We start from the raw sequence: 20,127 nt of genomic DNA on the forward strand, positions 1-20,127 counted from the left end.
TTTAATCATCATGACAGTCATTAGATTATTATGCCTATATGACAGATAAAAACAGGCCCACTGAATAACTTACCCAAGGTCCACAGCTAGTAAATGGAATCTGAAACTATGTCCATGTGGTGGTTCAAGGGTTCCTTATCTCCCAATGCAGTGGTCAGCAGCCTGAACCCCTACTTACTTGCTGGAAGCTTTTTGTTTAGTCCAAAGAAGGTCTTGCTGCCCATTCAGAATTGATTTTTACTGAGCTGTAATATTCAGCATAGCACATGAAAAAAATCAACATTCGAAAAACATATTAGACATTTCTGTATTGAATACTTATATAGGGAACAATTAGTAATTACATTTTCAAGTCTTTGGCTTTGACTTGTTTTGACTTTTGCCCTTCTTCAAGCATAATCTCCAAGAGCTGATCTGAAGAAAAACATGAAAATGTATAAAAACTTCCTATTTGTAGCAGTAAGATAAAAAGTCCTGTCAAAGAACAACTTGAAATTATCTATCTTGAATTTGTTTTTATAAAAAAAAAAAAATGCACACACCCGTTAATCAAGCACTTGGGATCAATTGCTCTTACCAGGTAACTACCCTGTAACCCATTTGACAAGATAGGGTAATATTCGACTATTGAAACTTGATCCAAATGTCTGGGGTGATGTCAGGTTGTAGGTTACCATTCCTTTAGAAGTGCTACATAAACATAGAAGCAAGCAGTCTTCCCTCCCAGAGTTACATGAGAATACCTGTAAGGCACTTTGCATAGTGTTTGTTTGCATGACACATGGAACATGCTCAGTAAATGTTAACAAGTTATCATTACCTTTGATCAACAAACAGTTTAGATGTTTTTCTACTTTACCCAGATTTGAAAAGGGATATCCAGACACTGATATTAAGATCTATCATAAACCCTAAGGATACAGAAAACTTGTCCCAGCAAAGCTCCCTCGCACCCTGACTTAGAGACAGACATGGTCTAGAAGACCTGGCCCAGGGTCTGGGGTGCAGTGGTCTACCACCATCCCTGCTGGTTCCTGGGATATGAATCCAGCTCGGCCAGCTTTTGCCTTTATTGCTAAAAGCTCTTCCTCTTAACCTCAATCGAGGGTTTGCCTTGGTCATTATTTCTCAGTTTTAGCTCTAAGCTAACACTTTTAAACCCATTCTATTGCTCAGCTCCCAGCCTTATTATAGAAAAAATGGTCACACACTCAGTGTATTGCCCACCAGACCTGCTGGACCTTAACTGAAACTTGCTGTTAAGCCATAACATACATAATTATTGGAGCATTATTTATACAAGTGTTTCATTCATTTGTGAAGACTTTACATTTTGGTGAATTTTGAACAGGACCAATCTAAATTTCCACACTGTAGAACAGATCACTTAACATCACATTTTCTCATATGTCAGTTCATGGCCACACACAGTACAAGTCTTCCGGTACATGTCATCCTCTAGCTTTTCTTCAGCCCCATACTCATGTTGATGAGCAGCTGTTTCCTTTTTCCATACACTGCTTCTTACTGCTCGCCGTAATTCTAAGGAAAAAATAAAAGCCAATTGTTCAGTGGTGCTATTCAGCTGAATTAAAAATCCATTGCTTTTCAGCTATGTTTAACCAAATATGGTTTATGCCTTAATTTTATAACAAGTCAAAACTAATGATACAGTTTTGGCAAGCCTACTTTCCTAGCTCACTAGTTTGGTCTGTGGAATCTTTCAAGTCACTGTTGGTTTTAGTTTGAAACAGGAGGTTCAGAAATGGAGTATGTGGATTAGAAGAACAGCAACAAACTAGATTCAGAAGACAGGCAAAGAATAGTTTAAGCAGCTGACTATGGAAAACAGGATGCCAAAGAATGAGAGGGGAATCAGCTGGGACGACTGAGGATAAGGATTTAAGTTCCTCATAGTCAGGAGCCACTTCTCTAAGAGGCAAGTCAAACTGCAAGAAAACTAGAAAGCCAAGAACCCAGCCACTCTGCTGATGTTTCATCTTAGAAAAGCTGCTTCTGCAACTGACCTTATATCTACTGCATTCTTTATTTTATGGAATGACAGCAGTATTTTAGGAGACAAATTGTAATTGTTACAGTAATTGTTAAAAAGTACAACAAAGAAAAGAATCACTGGCTATTAAGAGCTGGAAAGAACTATAGAGTTGTTTTACTTCATTTTATTTTGCAAGTAGGAAAACTGAACAATGAATAGCAGGGGAACCCAGGTCATGTATTTCAATTGTTGAGAACTTTTCCTACTACATCATACAAAACAGCATTTTCACAAAGAATTGAATTGTGTTGGATGCTCTGAAAAGCAACCAGGACATTCTAAAGTTCACACTGCATGTTACCAAATGCTTTGTGTTAATTAGAAAATAAGCTAATAACATCTCAGTTTCTGGTTTAATGAATAAAAAAAGCAAATTTTTTCTACTCTGACCAATGATCCAGCATTGTCTTTGATGGCTGCCCTACCTAAGGGAGAGTATGATCATTACCTTCTATAATCTCAACCTTAAAAATCAAAGTACACCAAGTAATCACACATTTTCTTTAATCCATTTTACTGCAAGTAGTATCAAAATACCACTTGAATCTTTTTATGTTTAGCCTTTACTATATCAAACAAATAAGGCTATGTATCAAGTACAACTATCTTCCCAATTTTACAGATGAGAAAACTAGCGCACAGAGAGGTTACATAAGTTGTGCCTAAGGTCAAACAGAGGCACCGTCCAGCTCAGTCCATGTTCTTCACCGCTAAGATGCGCTGCCTTTTCATACACTTCCGGTATGAAAAGCGCTGTACTTCAGGCTGCTTTCAAGCTTCAGTGCGTACACTTCATGATAGTTTATCATGGTCTAAACTCTAATCTTTACTCCTGTATCCTCCCATATTCTGAAGAACCTTATTTTATTTTAAAAGTGGGATATTTTTAAAATAGTATGCTAACCAGAACTGCACAGATGCCTCATGGTTTCAGATAATGACAAGATGATGTTTCTGTTCAAGTTCCAATACCTACTTTCGACTTTGTTCTGATGTAAAGTATTCCAGCCACTTTTCCTTTACTACCCAATGAAGAAAATCCCTCAAAATGTGACTGCATGCCAATCACTAAGCTAACCTCTGCCCCATTTGAGCATTCTGTGAAATTGAGAGATAAGAAAATTGTTTTCTTAACACTAAAAGAATACTTAACAAAAATCTACCTTACTATCCATAATTGTCACAACTGAACATAATGTTTTACTCTGACTTTATGGCTTTTCTTCCCATTCTTCAACTAACCTATCAAGGTCTATAACGACAAGAACAAAGCCTGTCTTTAATATTCACTAGACATTCCTGAAAAAACTTGTGCTAGAAAGGAAGTAATAAAAAAATTTAATAAAAACCTGCTGTCTCCTTTTTTGCCACTTCTTTCTCCACCTGAAAAATCTAGACCTAAAGCCATGAGGAGTAACAGGTAAAGTGAGCATCTGTGGTAGGGTGGGCAGAGCCCAAGACAAATAAGGAGGGTCTCCTAGAGAGGAGGCAGACATGAAGGGGAATTAGTTACATTCAGGAGCACCAAATAACTACACATATTATAAAGGATAAGGGAAATCAGGATTCTGACTGTCAGAGAAAGGAGTTACAAATAAGGAAAGGGAGAAAACCAGAATAAACCCTAAATTTTGGATTAGAACTGGGTGTGAACTCATACATTATAGATATATAATGTATATATATTGGCCACCTGATGTGAAGAGCTGACTCATTGGAGAAGACCCTGATGCTGGGAAAGATTGAAGGCAGGAGGAAAAGGGGATGACAGAGGATGAGATGGTTGGATGGCATCACTGACTCGATGGACACTGCAAAGACTCAGACACAACGGAGTGACTCAACTGAACTGATACATATATGTGTATTTTGAGCTAGAAAGATGTGCTCAAAGAATGATGAAGACATGCCAAAAGGACACAAGAGCTAGTCTGGAGATATTTCTGTTGGCCCAAATCTGAGGCAATTTGACCACCAAAATAATTGAGGACAGAAATTAACCAAAAGCCACTGAGAAGAACAGGAATTAATGAATCCATACCAGTAAAAAATAAGTAGGGGAGAGGATGCTATCAGGGCTGACTTCCAACTTGTTAAATGTGGAATGAGTGCTGAAGTTAGAAAACAGTTTTTGCAACCATCATCCTAGGTTCAGGCAAGAACCACCCATGGATGGATGCTAAACTTAAGGGGAGTGTTGAACAGAAGCAGGCACTTACATGGTCTTACAGGACTTTTGCCTATCTAATAAAAAATAAATACATCACCACTAAGGGCAGATAGATATCACATGCCTCCAGACATGATACCCTGGAAAAGTCACATCAGTTGTGAACTATCCAACCTGAAATGAATAACCTGAATCTGACCATCAGGAAACATCAGAAAAACCCCACATGGAAAATACTACTGTAAAAAAGATAGAGGAAGGGGAAAGACTTCTTCAAAAATGCCAGTGTCATAAGCGATAAGGCTATGAAAATACTCCAGAATAAAGAAATTTAGAAAGACTTGGTACCTAAAGCCAATACCTGGTCCTAGCCTAGATTTTATACTAAACTGATTAAACTACACAGGACATAATTGGATGACTAAATAAAAATATAGATACTATACTTTCATAAGACAATCTTCCTATTCTTAGGAAATTCGCATTTGTAGTATTTAGGGATAAAAAAGGCTGGCAATGTACACAACCTACTCTTAAACGGTTCAGAAAAAGAAATGTGCAGAGAGAATGCAAATGGCATGAAGTGTCAACAATAGGTAAATCTAGGTGAAGAATATATGGGTGTCCCTTGTACCATTCTTATCCTTGCAATTTTATGTAAGTTTGAAATCATTTCCAAATAAAAACATTTTTTAAAAGACAGGAGCTACATTGAAGGGACGTCCACTGGCCAAATTTGGGCATTAAGATGAATAATGGAAAGGAGTACAACAAGGCCATATACTGTCACCCTGCTTGTTTAATTTATATGCAGAGTACATCATGTGAAATGCCAGGCTGGATGAATCACAAGCTGGAATCAAGATTGCCAGGAGAAATAACGACCTCAGATAGGCAGATGATACCACTCTAATTGCAGAATGTGAAGAGGAACTAAACAGCCTCTTGAGGGTGAAAGAGTGAAAAAGCTGGCTTGAAACACGTTAAACAAAGATCATGGCATCCAGTCCCATCAGTTCTTGGCAAACAGAAGGGAGAACAGTGGAAGAAATGAGATTTTGTTTCTTGGGTTCCAAAATCACTGTGGGTGGGGACAAACCTATACAGCATATTAAAAAGCAGCGACATCATTTTGCCAACAAAGGTTCATATAGTCAAAGCCATGGTTTTTTCAGTAATTGCGTACAGGTGTGAGAGTGAACCATAAAGAAGGCTGAGCACCGAAGAACTGATGCTTTCAAATTGTGGTGCTGGAGAAGACTCTTGAGAGTCCCTTGGATGGTAAAGAGATCAAATCAATCAATCCTAAGGGATATCAACCCTGAATATTCACTGGAAGGATTACTGCTGAAGCTGCAATACTTTGGCCACCCGACATGAAGAGCCAGCTCATTGCAAAAGACCCTAATACTGGGAAAGACTGAAGGCAAAAGGAGAAGGGGCTGGCAGAGGATAAGATGGTTAGATAGCATCACTGGCTGAATGGACACGAACTTGAGCAAACTCCTGCAGATCGTGGAGGACAGAGGAGCCTGGCGTGCGGCGGTCCCTGATGTTGCAGTCAGACACAACGTAAGTGACTAAACAACAAGGAGTGGACACACTGTACCACTGACTTGAAAATAAGAATCCTGGTTCCAACTGCTACTAAAAAAAGCTCTTCTTTCCAAAAGAAACCAAATAAGAACTGTAGAAATAACAGAAATAGAAAGTCACCATTTACCCTAATAATAACTGACTCAGACAAGATTCAACCTGTGTGCTAAAACCACTGAATGAAACTTAAGGAATGAGAAATTCACATAGTGTTAAGAGTCACCCCACAGATTTCCTATTAATTATAAAGGGGAAAGGGTACCTTTATAATGCGGAAATCTGGCAGATACTGCAGTGATACCACGCGTCTCCTGAGGTGACTGATCCAAATATAATCACAAGGAAACAAGCTGCTAATAAAATGGAGGGACATTTCAGAAAATGGGTAGCCTGGACTCTTCAAAAATTGTAAAAGAAAAAGGCTGAGGAAAAAAAGAGACTCTGGATATGCATCATCCTTGACAGGCCCCTGGATCCAACAACTGAAAAGCTATAAAGGACATTGGAACACTTGGGGAAAGACAATGTAGATTATATACTGGGTAACAGTGTTGTATTAATGTACAGTTTGAGTGTGGTATTTTCTAGTCAGTAGAAAAACGTCCTCGTTTATAGTAGATAAATGCTGAAGTATTAAGAACCACAATGTCTCCAAATAACTCTTAAATGGTTCAGCAAAATATGTGTGTGAACGAAAGAGAAAAATGTCAACATCTGGTGAAATAAAACATTTGTTTGATTACAGATTAGTAATAGTTTTTCACATTACTTCATTTAAGCAACTTAAAACTTTGGAAAGTAGAGGTCAACTACTACTGCTGAGATTGAAAAGAGGGTAGTAAGGTCAGAGACTTCGGAAGAGTGAGAAAAGGTCTGCTAGGCCTCAGGAGAGCTAGGGAAACCCTGGGGGTGCAAAGGGATGTGCCAAGCAGGCCTGAAAGCCTGTGACTGGCGAAGAGAACAGCAGTTTGCCATGTTACCTCCTGGTCCTGCTGGCCTAGAATTTCACAACACAACAAACTGGACTACTTCTCTTGGAAGGTTACAAAAATGTTCATGGTAACCGTCAGTCTTGCTGCTGATTATCTTCAGAGACCGCTTCTATTTTTTACCCAAAGACATTTTCCCCTAAATGCTTGTTTCAGTGAAAAATATATTTTATACCACTCTAAAATTTGTATTTCATCCAGCTTAATATCTTAATTTTGCAAAAGAGGCAGCCTGTATTCAAAGAAGCCCAGAGCTGCTTAGGAGGTAGACTTACAATAAAATAATTAGTGGAGGGAGACCACGTACAGCTAAATACCTGATGGGAGGGCAGGAAGTTTTGACACAGGGTGCCCACCGGTAACTAGAGGGGGAAAAATCACCAAGAAATAACAAAACTTAAGAAGCTTTGATCTTTGTCCTCCAGAAACCAAGGATAGGAAACTGTGTCTTTCAAACTCTTCCGAGAAGCCCCAAAATATCCATAAATATAACCACAGGCCCAGAACGTAAAATGTTCACAAACTGAGAAAGTGAAAAAAGTGGAAGTGAAGTCGCTCAGTCGTGTCCGACTCTTTGCGACCCCATGGACTGTAGCCCACCAGGCTCCTCTGTCCATGAGATTTTCCAGGCAAAAGTACTGGAGTGGGGTGCCATTTCCTCCTCCAGGGGATCTTCCCGACCCAGGGATCGAACCCGGGTCTCCCGCATTGCAGGCAGACGCTTTACCGTCTGAGCCACCAGTTATTTTTCACAAACTGAGAAGGAGCCCCACATGGGATTTTCTTACCCACTTCTTTTGGGGAAAAAAAGTGCACACTAACAAACAATGAAAATTAATCCTCTTTTTTTTTTTTTTTTTTTAAGAAGACTCAATGGACGTGAGTCTGAGTGAACTCCGGGAGTTGGTGATAGACAGGGAAGCCTGGCGTGCTGCAATTCATGGGGTCACAAAGAGTCAGACACGACTGGGCGACTGAACTGAACTGAACTGAACCTCTACCAGTATTAAGAGAAAGCTGAGTATAACTTTAAAGAAAAACTTTACAGCCACCTTATCTGTGGAAAGGAGCCATCCAAACCCAGAATGTTCTGTGTATTTGTACCAGTTCAAAGTTTCCATCCAATATCAAGGCCAACACACATTGCCTTTATAAAAATCTAGTTAAACTAAGCACCAGTAATGCCATCATTTCTACTTCTGCCTTCTCAGATCTAAGACAGTCAATGCGAATTTGAACAATTTGAATTTGCCAACGAGAAAATTCTCTTTCACTTTATCTAAATTTATACAGACACACACACACACACACCCCTTATATACCATCTATAATTTTCTTCTCTAGTTAAGATCAATTCTTTCTCAAATTGCTAAAGTAGAAGACCATATTCTAAAGCAGGTAAATGTAATCTCTTACCTTTCTATAAAGAAGTAAACTTTGTGTCAGCTTCTTTGTGGATCAAAATCAGAAGATCAAGAGGAACCAGGTTCCAATTCTTTCAACTAAGAAAACTTTTAGACTTGCTTTTATTCCTCTCTGTCCTGAGCCTTCTGAGCAAACTGCATAGTAAGCTCCTTGTTTCTAATCTCTACAGTGTCTACTCCACTCTCAGCCCTCTGTGGCCTAGTCAGGAGGACAGGAACATATCCACCAACTTCTAAAGCAAATCAACAAGAAGAAGCCATAATTAAAGAAGGCACGGCATTGACCTCTGCACATTAAACACCAGAAGACAATGGAACAATGCTTATACAACTCAGAGGGAACTCAGGTTTTCAAATGCAAGAGAAACAGAAAAACATTCTTAGATTTGTTAACAGGGTCTTGGAAAATATACCCCTCTAGTAACCACTTGGAAAAATTTCCTCAAAAAACACGCTTCATCCAAACAAGGAATAAACTAAAGAAACCAGTCTTAAGAGCTCCAGGAAGAACTTCAGGGAAAATCCAAACTCTTCAAGGATGAGGAAAATGCACAGTACTTCATCTGGTGGTTAATAGCAGAAATTTAACATAGTGAGAAATATAGCCAATTATATTTGAGTTTATACTTTTTAAAAAAATTATCTAGGCTAATTGTGTAAATCTTGAAAGAAATGTTCTAATCATGGTATTTAGTAGGTGTGAATATCTTAATAGAACTGTTTTATTAAAAAAATAAAGAAATTAAACAGATGCCTTTTGTTGTCAAATTATCAGAATTCAGCCGCCTTTAGTGAACATCTTGACCAAACTACACTAACAGTATCTAAGTAAAATTACAGACAGACCCTTTTCAAAAAGTATTTTACTCTGAAGGTACAAGTTCCTAATTCCTTTATCTGTATATTATTGTCTATGCCAAAAGACCATGGGGAAGTGGTTTAAAGAGGCAGCTGAAAGGGAAGAGCTGAAAAGATTCAAGGAGCTGGAGTTAACAAAAGCCTTAGGCTGATATATGATTAGTCTATAAATATGCCCTCCTCTTTCACACCCCTTAAGGTACCTTCTGTTACCTTACCCCTCCCATCAAGGGATTCCCTGATGCTGGAAGAGAGGAAGGCTTGGGGTAAAACATGGAAGAGATTAAAGAAAAGGACCAAATTCAAAAGAAGCCTTTCCAAATCCTCTCAATTGGCCCCACAGGTATTTTGGAAGATGGTGGTACAGCAGTGGCCAATGTGGGGATGATCCTTCAATGAAATCCTCTTACATGGCACAGTATGCTATAGGAAAACTCTCTACAAAGAAAGAAAAATGTGCTTACTCTCTGATTTAGGAAGTATGTTAAGTAACTATAATTTATATAAAGATGTATTTATCATGAGATTATGTCTTAACTTCTTTTAAATTCAACTTTGATTTTTATTCTTCACTGTTAAGTCAATCAATTTATATATCAAAATTTTCATTTGTAATCAAAATTAAGAATGTCAAATTGGAAACCTGAAACACACCTAACTCTTCTTCCCATCCCATAATCAAAGAATAAAGTAATAACTGATAAATATATGAACAAGTCCAAGGATATATAAGTGAATTTTTTACCTGCCTCCATTATATCGTATCTATCGGGGAAGAAACGAAACTTTTCTCTAAAGAGTGCTCTTCTAAAGCAGCACATGCAGAGCTGCCACGTTCTTATAACAGGTATAATATCGCACAGTAATATTACCTACGGGATATCACTCTGCCCTAGTTCTTGTCTAAGCAACTTACATATAATGTCTCATTGATTCCCTACAAAAACTTTTATATGGTGGGTGGTATTATCGTCATTTTTATAGTTGAAGAAACTGAGATACAGAGATAAAGGACCGATAAACTTTATGAATTTCATAAATGTCCAATGGTGCTTCCATTTTTATAAAAAAAAATTTAAGGGCCTATGCATAAAAAAGAACTGGAAAAACAGACATTAAACTGTTACTGATGACTGTCTCTGGGTAGTATAATTATGGGCTATAAGTTCTTTGTAGTTTTCTAACTTCTCTGTACTGCACATGAATTACTCTTATACTGAAAAGGTGGAAAGCAGTCCCTCACAATAAGAAGAAACAAAGTAGGCTGACATTCAATTTTTTTTTGGCTCTTTTGTTTTTAAGACATCTCAGCTATCTTCATTCACCCTCCAAAACCTCTTCTAAATCCTAAAAAATAAGCAAAATTACTTATGATGGCTAAGATACTCATTTTAAATGGATCGATTTAGTATATGTATAACCCTGTATATACACAGAATATATGCTATCTATATAAACTAGACACCAGAGTGGGACTCTGGTTACTGAAGAACATTTATGCCTACTTATTTAAGACTCTCTTTGGGGCTTCCGTGCTACAGCAACAAGTGCTCTTTGCGCTCCTCTAACAGCTTATGCTCATCACTGTCACAGTATTTATCACATGATGATGACTTTACCAGTTTTTCTCCTCTGATAAACTGTGATTTCAGCATTTGTATCAGCACAGTGCTTGGGACATAGTAACTGTTGGATACACTGGCGGACAGATGGATAGACAGACTTCTGCACATATGCATGGATGGATGGACAAATAAATACAGAGGCAGATGGACAAAGGAATGGAGAGTAACACAGATAGACAGATGTATGGTCAGAGGAATGAATGCAGACTCTCAGTCATGACATCTTGGCTCCAGTCCCAACTTTCCAGAAACTATGTAACAAGTCACTCTACCTTTCCAGAACTTTTTTTCATATAAAAATAAAAATGATTAGACAGACTATCTGACATTAGAAGGCACCTTCTAGTTGTGAAGTTAGATGACTAAGACTTAAAGACATTGCTCCTTCACGTTAAGCAATTAGAGAGGTTTCCTGGTAGAAATCTCACTTTGGATAACCCTGTGGGTCATATTCAAGACTGAACTAATGCCAAATCCTTAACCAGAGGCACATCCCTGACCCTACTACCATTCCTATACAAAACTATGATTCACTTTAAGATGAGGGCTTACATGCTTTTTTAGAATCGCAGTGTTGTGAAGTTTGGACTTAAGACTCTCAAACACCAACCTACCCAAACTTTAAGCCTTTTGTTCTTAAATTTATGGGGAAAAAAATAAAATCCAATTATATCTTTAAACTGGAAGAACTTAGCTAAAGGCTTTTTGCAAAGCAGTAGAGCACAGTCCTTCATGATGTAAATGCAGCCACTTACCTTTTACTTTTTTATCAAACTTCTTCTGTTTCATTTTTTCTCGATTTTTCTGTCGAACTTCTTTCGCTTCTTCTAATGCTTCCTGACTACCCCAAACTTCAAGAGACCTCTTCACAATCTGAAATACAGAATCCATATTTAAATTAGTTGTGATTCATTGCTGTAAAATAGTTATAATTATTAAATCCATAGGTCTCAAAGAATAATCAAGTGAAACTTTATATTTATTTGAAATTTAAAAGATTTTAAATACTGATAAGAAAAAAACTCTAATAATATCTATATCTAAACTTATCAAACCCTCAGTAAATAAATGATGAATCAGATTACATATTTGTGAAGCACAATAGAACCAGGGATGCCTGTGTATATATAAATAAAGCTGCCCTCTGAGTGCAATTGCTTTTTTGTATTCACATGAATCAAAAATTTGATGAATTTTGGCAGGATCACCAAAAAAAACAATTGCTAACCAATTAGCCATAGCAGATCTAAATATGAGGTCATCTCTAAAAATCTCCCATCATAGGAAATCAATCAATGCTACCCTACTTCTGAATCAATAACAGTTTACATCCATTCAACTAATTTTTGATCTTCAAAATATGAATTTTTTTAAACTTTTGTAGCTGAATGATCTAAAAAGTCTTTATTCTAGTTTAAAACCTTTGAATTTTATATATCTATAATACATAATATATTAAATATTATAACGAGTATATACATAGAAATACTCTTTGCAAACATTTATTTACATTTAGGGAAATAATATACACACTGAGAACTTGCTCAAGGTATCTCTCTCAATATGTTAAGGGGACCAAAATGTCCATCAATAAAGCCAAACTGAAATTTCTTAACACAAAGTGATATATACTGTTATTTCATAAATTCTAATATCACATTTTCCACAATTTAACATCCCTGAAAATGCTGCATCACTAATGTACTTAATGGTATTTTAACAACTGAGTCAAAAAGTGGTTCAGAAGAATTGGACTCTGAATGTAAGAAAGTTTAGGAATACCTTAATAAATCTGTGATAGCTGCATTTTCCTTTTTAAGTACACACAAGCATGACTTACAGCAAAAGGGAAAAAAAAAACTACAGTATAATGACATTAGTTCAGTAAAATAAAAGCACCAAGTGATAAGAGAGGACTGCTGCTAAGTCACTTCAGTCGTGTCCGACTCTGTGCGACCCCAGAGATGACAGCCCACCAGGCTCCCCCGTCCCTGGGATTCTCCAGGCAAGAACACTGGGGTGGGTTGCCATTTCCTTCTCCACTGGGTTTGTCTAAATACCAGTACTTTTTTTTCATTTTCAGTGGTACCTAACAGTGAATCTTTTAATCAACAGTGTCTAACACTTAGTGAAAATTCAGTATACGTTTGGTTTTACACGTGGCTTCGTTATTAGAACACACAGGATTTTCTAGTATATTCCAATCAAACCGTGCTCTAAAGCAAGGCCTCCCGGTATTTTTCACATAACGGCATGAAAAAGAGGATTATGATATCTGTGCCATTCTGAGATAGATGAAGAAAACTGGAGTTAGATTCTAGGCATTTGGGAAATTCCTGAATTTTTTTTTTATGATTTTATTTGGGGGGTGGGTGGGCAAGGGAAACACGGGCTGACTTCTCTACTTCAAGCTTTCTTTAGTTTCCAAACTGTACTTCTAACATGACCCAACAGTAATATATTTGCTCCAAAGTGCTACATCAAAAAACATAATAATACTAACGCATATATATGGAATTTAGAAAGATGGTAACAATAACCCTGTGTACGAGACAGCAAAAGAGAAACTGATGTATAGAACAGTCTTATGGACTCTGTGGGAGAGGGGGAGGGTGGGAAGATTTGGGAGAATGGCATTGAAACATGTAAAATATCATGTATGAAACGAGATGCCAGTCCAGGTTCGATGCATGATACTGGATGCTTGGGGCTGGTGCACTGGGACGACCCAGAAGGATGGTATGGGGAGGGAGGAGAAAGGAGGGTTCAGGATGGGGAACACATGTATACCTGTGGCAGATTCATTTTGATATTTGGCAAAACTAATACAATTATGTAAAGTTTAAAAATAAAATTAAAAAAAAAACACAATAAGTAAACATGTTATTTAACGTCATTATGTATGACTATGACTCACGCAAAACAATAAAACAACAGGATCTTTTTAAGTCGGTAAGTAAAAACTAAACTAATTATAACTAGTTCATTGTTAAAACATCACCTAAACCAAGGTTTAAAATGACTGAATATAACTTCTTAGAGACCTGTAATCTTAAGTAGAGTTTCATATCACCCCACTGTGAATGATGAGGATTCTTCTTCACAATAAATTTAAGCGCTGGTTCTCTTTTTTCTAAATCACAATCTTTCAGAAGGTATTCTTGTTTTGCTTCTGTTTTAGTTATAAGCTTGTGTTTATCATCAGCATCTCTGAAAACAGATTAAGTCCATTACATAAAGTAAATAAATTTTCAAGTAGCCCCAAAACCTAGGGGCATACATGCCAAAAGAAACATATAAATGCTTTTTCCTAAAACTCTCATGGTCAAATTAGCAGCATAAGAATTCCAACAGGAAAATATTAATTCTGAGAAGCTGTGTCAGCAACAGATCCATGTTATTTAACCTTTTAAGAATTTCTTTTTACTTAAGTTCCTCTTTTCCACAAGGAATTTGAAAAGACATGAGTACAGCAAATATAAATGATAACTAAGAAAATATAAAGCTTAAAGTCAGGATGTAAGGAATATAAATACACAAGGTCCAACTGCACCAAGCATAGATGAGTTTCCAGTTGGCTCTTTCTGAAAGCCCAGGGGAAAATGGAGACACAGACAATTACATAGCTCTTCACATTCATTTGTTCTCCATCTATATGCTGGGTACTGTTTAAGGCACTCAGAATAAAGGAAATAAAATAAACCTTGTCTTCATGAAACTTACATTCTATTTAGGAAAAGACAATCAATCAGCAAACATGACGACAGATAAAAGTACTATAACACAGCTGTGGTACATATACACAATGGAGTATTACTCAGCCATTAAAAAGAATACATTTGAATCAGTTCTAATGAGATGGATGAAATTGGAACCTATTATACAGAGTGAAGTAAGCCAGAAAGAAAAACACCAATACAGTATACTAACACATATATATGGAATTTAGAAAGATGGTAACAATAACCCTGTGTACGAGACAGCAAAAGAGACACCGATGTATAGATCAGTCTTATGGACTCTGTAGGAGAGGGAGAGGGTGGGGAGATTTGGGAGAATGGCATTGAAACATGTAAAATATCATGTATGAAACGAGATGCCAGTCCAGGTTCGATGCACGATACTGGATGCTTGGGGCTGGTGCACTGGGACGACCCAGAGGGAGGGTAGGGGAGGGAGGAGGGAGGAGGGTTCAGGATGGGGAACACATGTATACCTGTGGTGGATTCATTTCGATATTTGGCAAAACTAATACAATATTGTAAAGTTTAAAAATAAAATCAAATTTAAAAATTTAAAAAAAAAAAAAAAAGTACTATAACACAAAGCACGGTAAAGGAATAGAAATTTCCAGAGACTGGGTAATCAGAGAAGGCCATTGGTGAGGGAACATTTGAGCAGGGCCTTTAAGAAGTCAGAGAACATTCCGAATAGCTAGAGAAAAAATATTTCTAGCAGAGAGAAGAGTAAATGCAAAAGCTCTAGGATAGGAGTATGTTTTGCAAATGGAGTTCACAGCAAGAGGGCCAGTGTGATCAGAATGCTTGAAGTTAAGTGATGGTGAGGAGTGATGGGAGATAAAGTCAGAGATAGGCAGGGGTCTCGTGAGCGATGGTGAAGACAATTTTATTCTGAATGGATTCAGTGCAGTTCAGTTCAGTCGCTCAGTCATGTCTGACTCTTTGTGACCCCGTGGACTGCAGCACGCCAGGCTTCCCTGTCCATCACCAACTCCCAGAGCTTGCTCAAACTCATGTCCATCGAGTCAGTGATGCCATCCAACCATCTCATCTTCTGTCGTTCCCTTCTCCTTCTGCCTTCAATATTTCCCAGCATCAGGATCTTTTCAAATGAGTCAGCTCTTCGCATCAGGGGACTAAAGTATTGGAATTTCAGCTTCAGCATCAGTCCTTCCAATGAATATCCAGGACTGATCTCCTTTAGGATGGACTGGTTGGATCTCCTTGAGTCCAAGGGACTCTCAAGAGTCTTCTCCAACACCACAGTTCAAAAGCATCAATTCTTCAATGCTCAGCTTTCTTTATAGTCCAACTCTCATAGCCATACATGACTACTGGAAAAACCATAGCTTTGACTAGATGGACCTTTGCTGGCAAAGTAATATCTCTGCTTTTTAATATGCTGTCTAGGTTGGTCATAGTTTTTCTTCCAAGGAGCAAGTGTCTTTTGATTTCATGGCTGCAGTCACCATCTGCAGTGGTTTTGGAGCCCCAAAAAATAAAGTCTGTCACTGTTTCCATTGATTCCCCATCTGTTTGCCATGAAATGATGGGACCAGATGCCATGATCTTAGCTTTCTGAATGTTGAGTTTTAAGCCAACTTTCTCACTCTCCTCTTTCACTTTCATCAAGAGGCTCTTTAGTTCTTCTTCACTTTCTGCCGTAAGGGTGGTGTCATCTGTGTATCTGAGGTTATTGATATTTCTCCCAGCAATCCTGATTCCAGCTTGTGCTTCATCCAGCCCAGCATTTCGCATGATGTACTCTGCATATAAGTTAAATAAGCAAGATTACAATATACAGCCTTGTCATACTCCTTTCCCGATTTGGAACCAGTCTGTTGTTCCATGTCTAGTTCTAACTTGCTTCTTGACCTGCATACAGATTCCTCTGCTTTTTCTAAATCCAGCTTGAACATCTGCAAGTTCACGATTCATGTACTGTTGAATCTGAATGAATTAGAAAATGTTAAAAAGCCTTGAGTAAAAGGCTATAGGAGAAGAGACTAATGGTGCAAAAGTGGGAGAAGAGGCCAGTCAGAAGACTACCACTGTGGTGATCCAGGTAAGAGCTGGTAGGGGACCAGTCTAAGGCATAACTGTACAGAGAATGAGAAATGAACAGATTCAGGATATGGTTTAAGACCTTAAATACAGAAACAAATAGATCTGGAATTAAACATGGAATACAGAAACAACCAATGAGTGAAGCTGCCCTTTACTGCAACAGTGAATCCTGAAGAGGCAGGTATAGGACAGGAGAGGGGAGGGGGAGGACAGTTAATAATCAAGAATAACTTTAAGATGACCAAACAATTTGGAAGTATAAACCAAAGGAAGGAAAACTATCATTGTATGAATTCTATAATTGTCAAAGATGTTGGAAAAAAACAGAATGGATGGCTATATCCCTAATTATGTTTAAACTTTTCAAATATTTTTCCAGACTACTACATGTGCTGTGCTCAGTCACTCAGTCATATCCAACCCTTTGCAACCCCATGGAACACACCAGGCTCCTCTGTCCGTGGAATTTTCCAGGCAAGAATACTGGAGTGGGTTGCCGTTTCCTGCTCCAGCAGACTACTACATAACTTTCAGTTGATAATCACTGGCTTCCACTTTCTCATGGAAAAAGGTTATATGTGGTAACTCCCTGGTGGCTCAGAGGTTAAAGCGTCTGCCTGGAATGCGGGAGACCCGAGTTCGATCCCTGGGTTGGGAAGATCCCCTGGAGAAGGAAATGGCAACCCACTCCAGTACTCTTGCCTGGAGAATCCCATGGACGGAGGAGCCTGGTGGGCTGCAGTCCATGGGGTCACAAAGAGTTGGACAGGACTGAGTGACTTCATTTTCACTTTCTTCCTAGTTCCTGAATGCTATCTACTTTAAAGAGATAACACTGTGGACCTTAACCACTGTATGCATCGATGACATTGTTATGCATAAACACTGGGAACAGAGTTTATGATTCATAATTCCAAGGGATACCAGAACATTTCCCATCACTGATCATGAGATCAGAAATAGCTCTCATTCTATCTTCTAAGGATTCTACTTGGCAACAAGTCAATGGTGCCAGCTCTCAATGTCTGCAGCAGGGACTCTGAAAGGGCAGGTCCACCAGGCATGTGAGCAGCTGATCTGGGGCAAAACATATAAGTGGGCACAGGGAGCAGATAAGAGGCTGAGTGAGAATCCAAGGTGGGATCTTCAGGTGTGAAAGACACCAACGCAGGACTTGGTGGAGGTAAGCAGTAGGGACAGAACCATGTAGAGTAGTGAGGGATAATCCGTGGTGATATAAAAAAAGAAATAAAGGCTAGGAGAAAAAAAGGAATGACAGAGGAATCTGATTTTTCCTCATCTATTCTCTTCCCTGCCAATTCAGAAGAACAGAAAATGAACGGAAAGAGGTGTTCTACGTACCAGGAGAGTGGTTATACTTTCCTCCTCTCAATGAAGGTGCCAGTCCTCTGACCAAGGTGGTTACACGGTGGTCAAAGAAAGAAAAAAACAAATGGATCCTTAGGGGTGGGGTAAGAGAAGGATTAGGAACCTGCTACTAGGAGATGGTTAAAGAAAAAAGCAAAAGGACGTATCCACGGCAGACCCAGGGCCATCCTTCCTATTGATATGGCATGACTGCTAAGCATAGGTTTCCTGTATTTTTTTGGCAAAATGAAAAACACAGAAATTTTAGGAAACTTCCAAAACGAAAAACAAAATTATTATGAAAATGCTGAATCCAAATGGAGCAAATCATTATTTTGCCCTAAACCTACATGCAAATGTTAAACTTCAGTAATTTAGAACATGCTCTGAAATAAAAATAAGTACCTGCAATTATCACAAGTTGCCAAATCAAAGTGGTTCATAAGGTAAGAATCCATGAACTCTTTACCACATTCTTCACATATAACATAATCAAATTCCATAACAGGTCCTAAAGAATGGAAAATTCATTCTTAAGTTTCCTTTTTTTGTGTAATTAGAATACATTTTCCTTTCTTTGTATTAGCTTACAAATGTATTTTATGACTGATACAAATATTTACATAAGACAACATAAAACTTTAAGTAATCTCCCACTTATTAAAAAAAATTTTAAAGGAAAAAAGAAATGAGAAAGGAAATAATATAAAGGAAAAAATTATCAACTCATTCAGTATTGTTGAACACAAACCACATGTAAAGTACTTGTATTATTAATACTTCTGTATTGCTGCTATAACAAATTACTACAAATTTAGTGGCTAAAATAACACAAACTTATTTTATCCCAGTCTGTAGTTTATACGTTTGACACAGGTCTCAGTGGGCTAGAGGCAAGTTGTTGGCAGAGTTGCACTCCTTTCTGGAGGTTTTGGAGGGACAATCTACCACCCTGCCATTTCCAGTTAGAGGCCACCTGCATTCCTTGACTCACGGCTCCCTTCCTCCATCTTCAAAGCCAGCAACTGTAGCTTCTTATATCACTATGACTTCTTCCATAATCACACCACCCCAGACTCTCTCCTGCCTCTCTCCTACTTTTAAGGATGCTTGTGATTACAGCTGGATAACCCAGAATAAGCTCCTCACCTCAAGGTCTTTAACCTTAATTTTATCTGCAAAGTGCCTTTCACTCTGTAAGGTAGTAAATTCACGGAGTCCAGGGTGATTAGAATGTGGACATTGCTGGGGGCCATTATGCAGCCCACCACAGTACTGCTGAGAGTACAGAGATTAGTCCCAAGGCGGAAGCAAGATGGGGGAGCTGCTTACACATAAGGGACATAACATACAACACAGAAAAGAACAGTAAAGAGCAAAACAAGAGTAAAAGAGAGACAATACAGAATTCACTTTCAAGTGGGAAACTCCATTCCACCTCCCACCAACAGGGTAAATGGCTTCCTCTTCATCTGTCTCCACTACTAGATTGAAAATCTCTAAAGGGTAGAGATTGTACTTAGCTATACAACCTCAACACCCACTACAGAAACTACTCCAGGTAAAGTAAAGCAGAATTTTTTAAACAGATTTCAAATACCTAGCTAAGGATCTTTATCCTATAGAACTGTTTTCTTTTTATCAGCAAATGTGAAAGTTTTACTAATAAGTCTTTAGGATGACTGCCACTGCCAAGCCCCAACTCTGAGAACTACCACTAACCCCAGTGGGAAGAAAAATGGAGTTGTCATTTGTTCATAATTCATTCAACATATTCCTATCACTGCCTCTCCTTACCTACTTCCAATACAAGAAGGTCAATTAATATTCTAGCACTTCTTAATCTCACTAATCTCCAAACCCTAACAAAATCCAAGTTATCAGATGTATGATTTGCAAATATTTTCCCTCATTCAGTAGGTGGTCTTTTCGAAGGTTTCCTTTGCTATGTAGAAGCTTTTTAATTTGATGCAGTCCCACTTGTTTAACAGTTCTGGGTTTTTTTCTTAATTTTTAAAAATATATCAGCTATAATTTATTTAAAGATTTTCAATTATGAAGGTTCTGCCTTTATCGCCTCTGCTTTTGGTGTCATATCCAAAAATATCATTAGCAAGAGCAATGTCAAGGGGCTTTTCATGTTTTCTTCTAGGAGTTTTACGGTCTGTCTTACATCTAAATCTTTAATCCATTTTGAGTTATACTGTATGATGTAAGACAGTGGCCTCGTTTCA

At 38.0% G+C, this 20,127-nt stretch overlaps 1 protein-coding gene across 3 annotated transcripts in view; it reads right to left on the bottom strand.

The window, feature by feature from the left end:
* Positions 1-219: 219 nt before the first annotated feature.
* Positions 220-20,127, bottom strand: part of XPA (XPA, DNA damage recognition and repair factor) — a 29,425-nt gene continuing 9,517 nt past the window's right edge. For 2 of the 3 annotated variants that reach the window (XM_070375601.1, XM_005905976.3), the window contains 4 exons: positions 18,299-18,404; positions 13,763-13,928; positions 11,474-11,591; positions 220-1,542 (listed from right to left, as the gene is read on the bottom strand). In XM_070375601.1, the coding sequence (XP_070231702.1) occupies positions 1,394-1,542; positions 11,474-11,591; positions 13,763-13,928; positions 18,299-18,404 (539 nt within the window). In that variant the 3' untranslated portion in view covers positions 220-1,393. Of the gene's footprint in view, positions 1,543-8,227; positions 8,469-11,473; positions 11,592-13,762; positions 13,929-18,298; positions 18,405-20,127 lie in introns of all 3 variants that reach the window. The other variant, XR_011465114.1, reaches the window with a different exon arrangement.

This window comes from Bos mutus, chromosome 8, assembly GCF_027580195.1.
Source record: "Bos mutus isolate GX-2022 chromosome 8, NWIPB_WYAK_1.1, whole genome shotgun sequence".
NCBI classification, from domain to species: Eukaryota; Metazoa; Chordata; class Mammalia; order Artiodactyla; family Bovidae; genus Bos; species Bos mutus.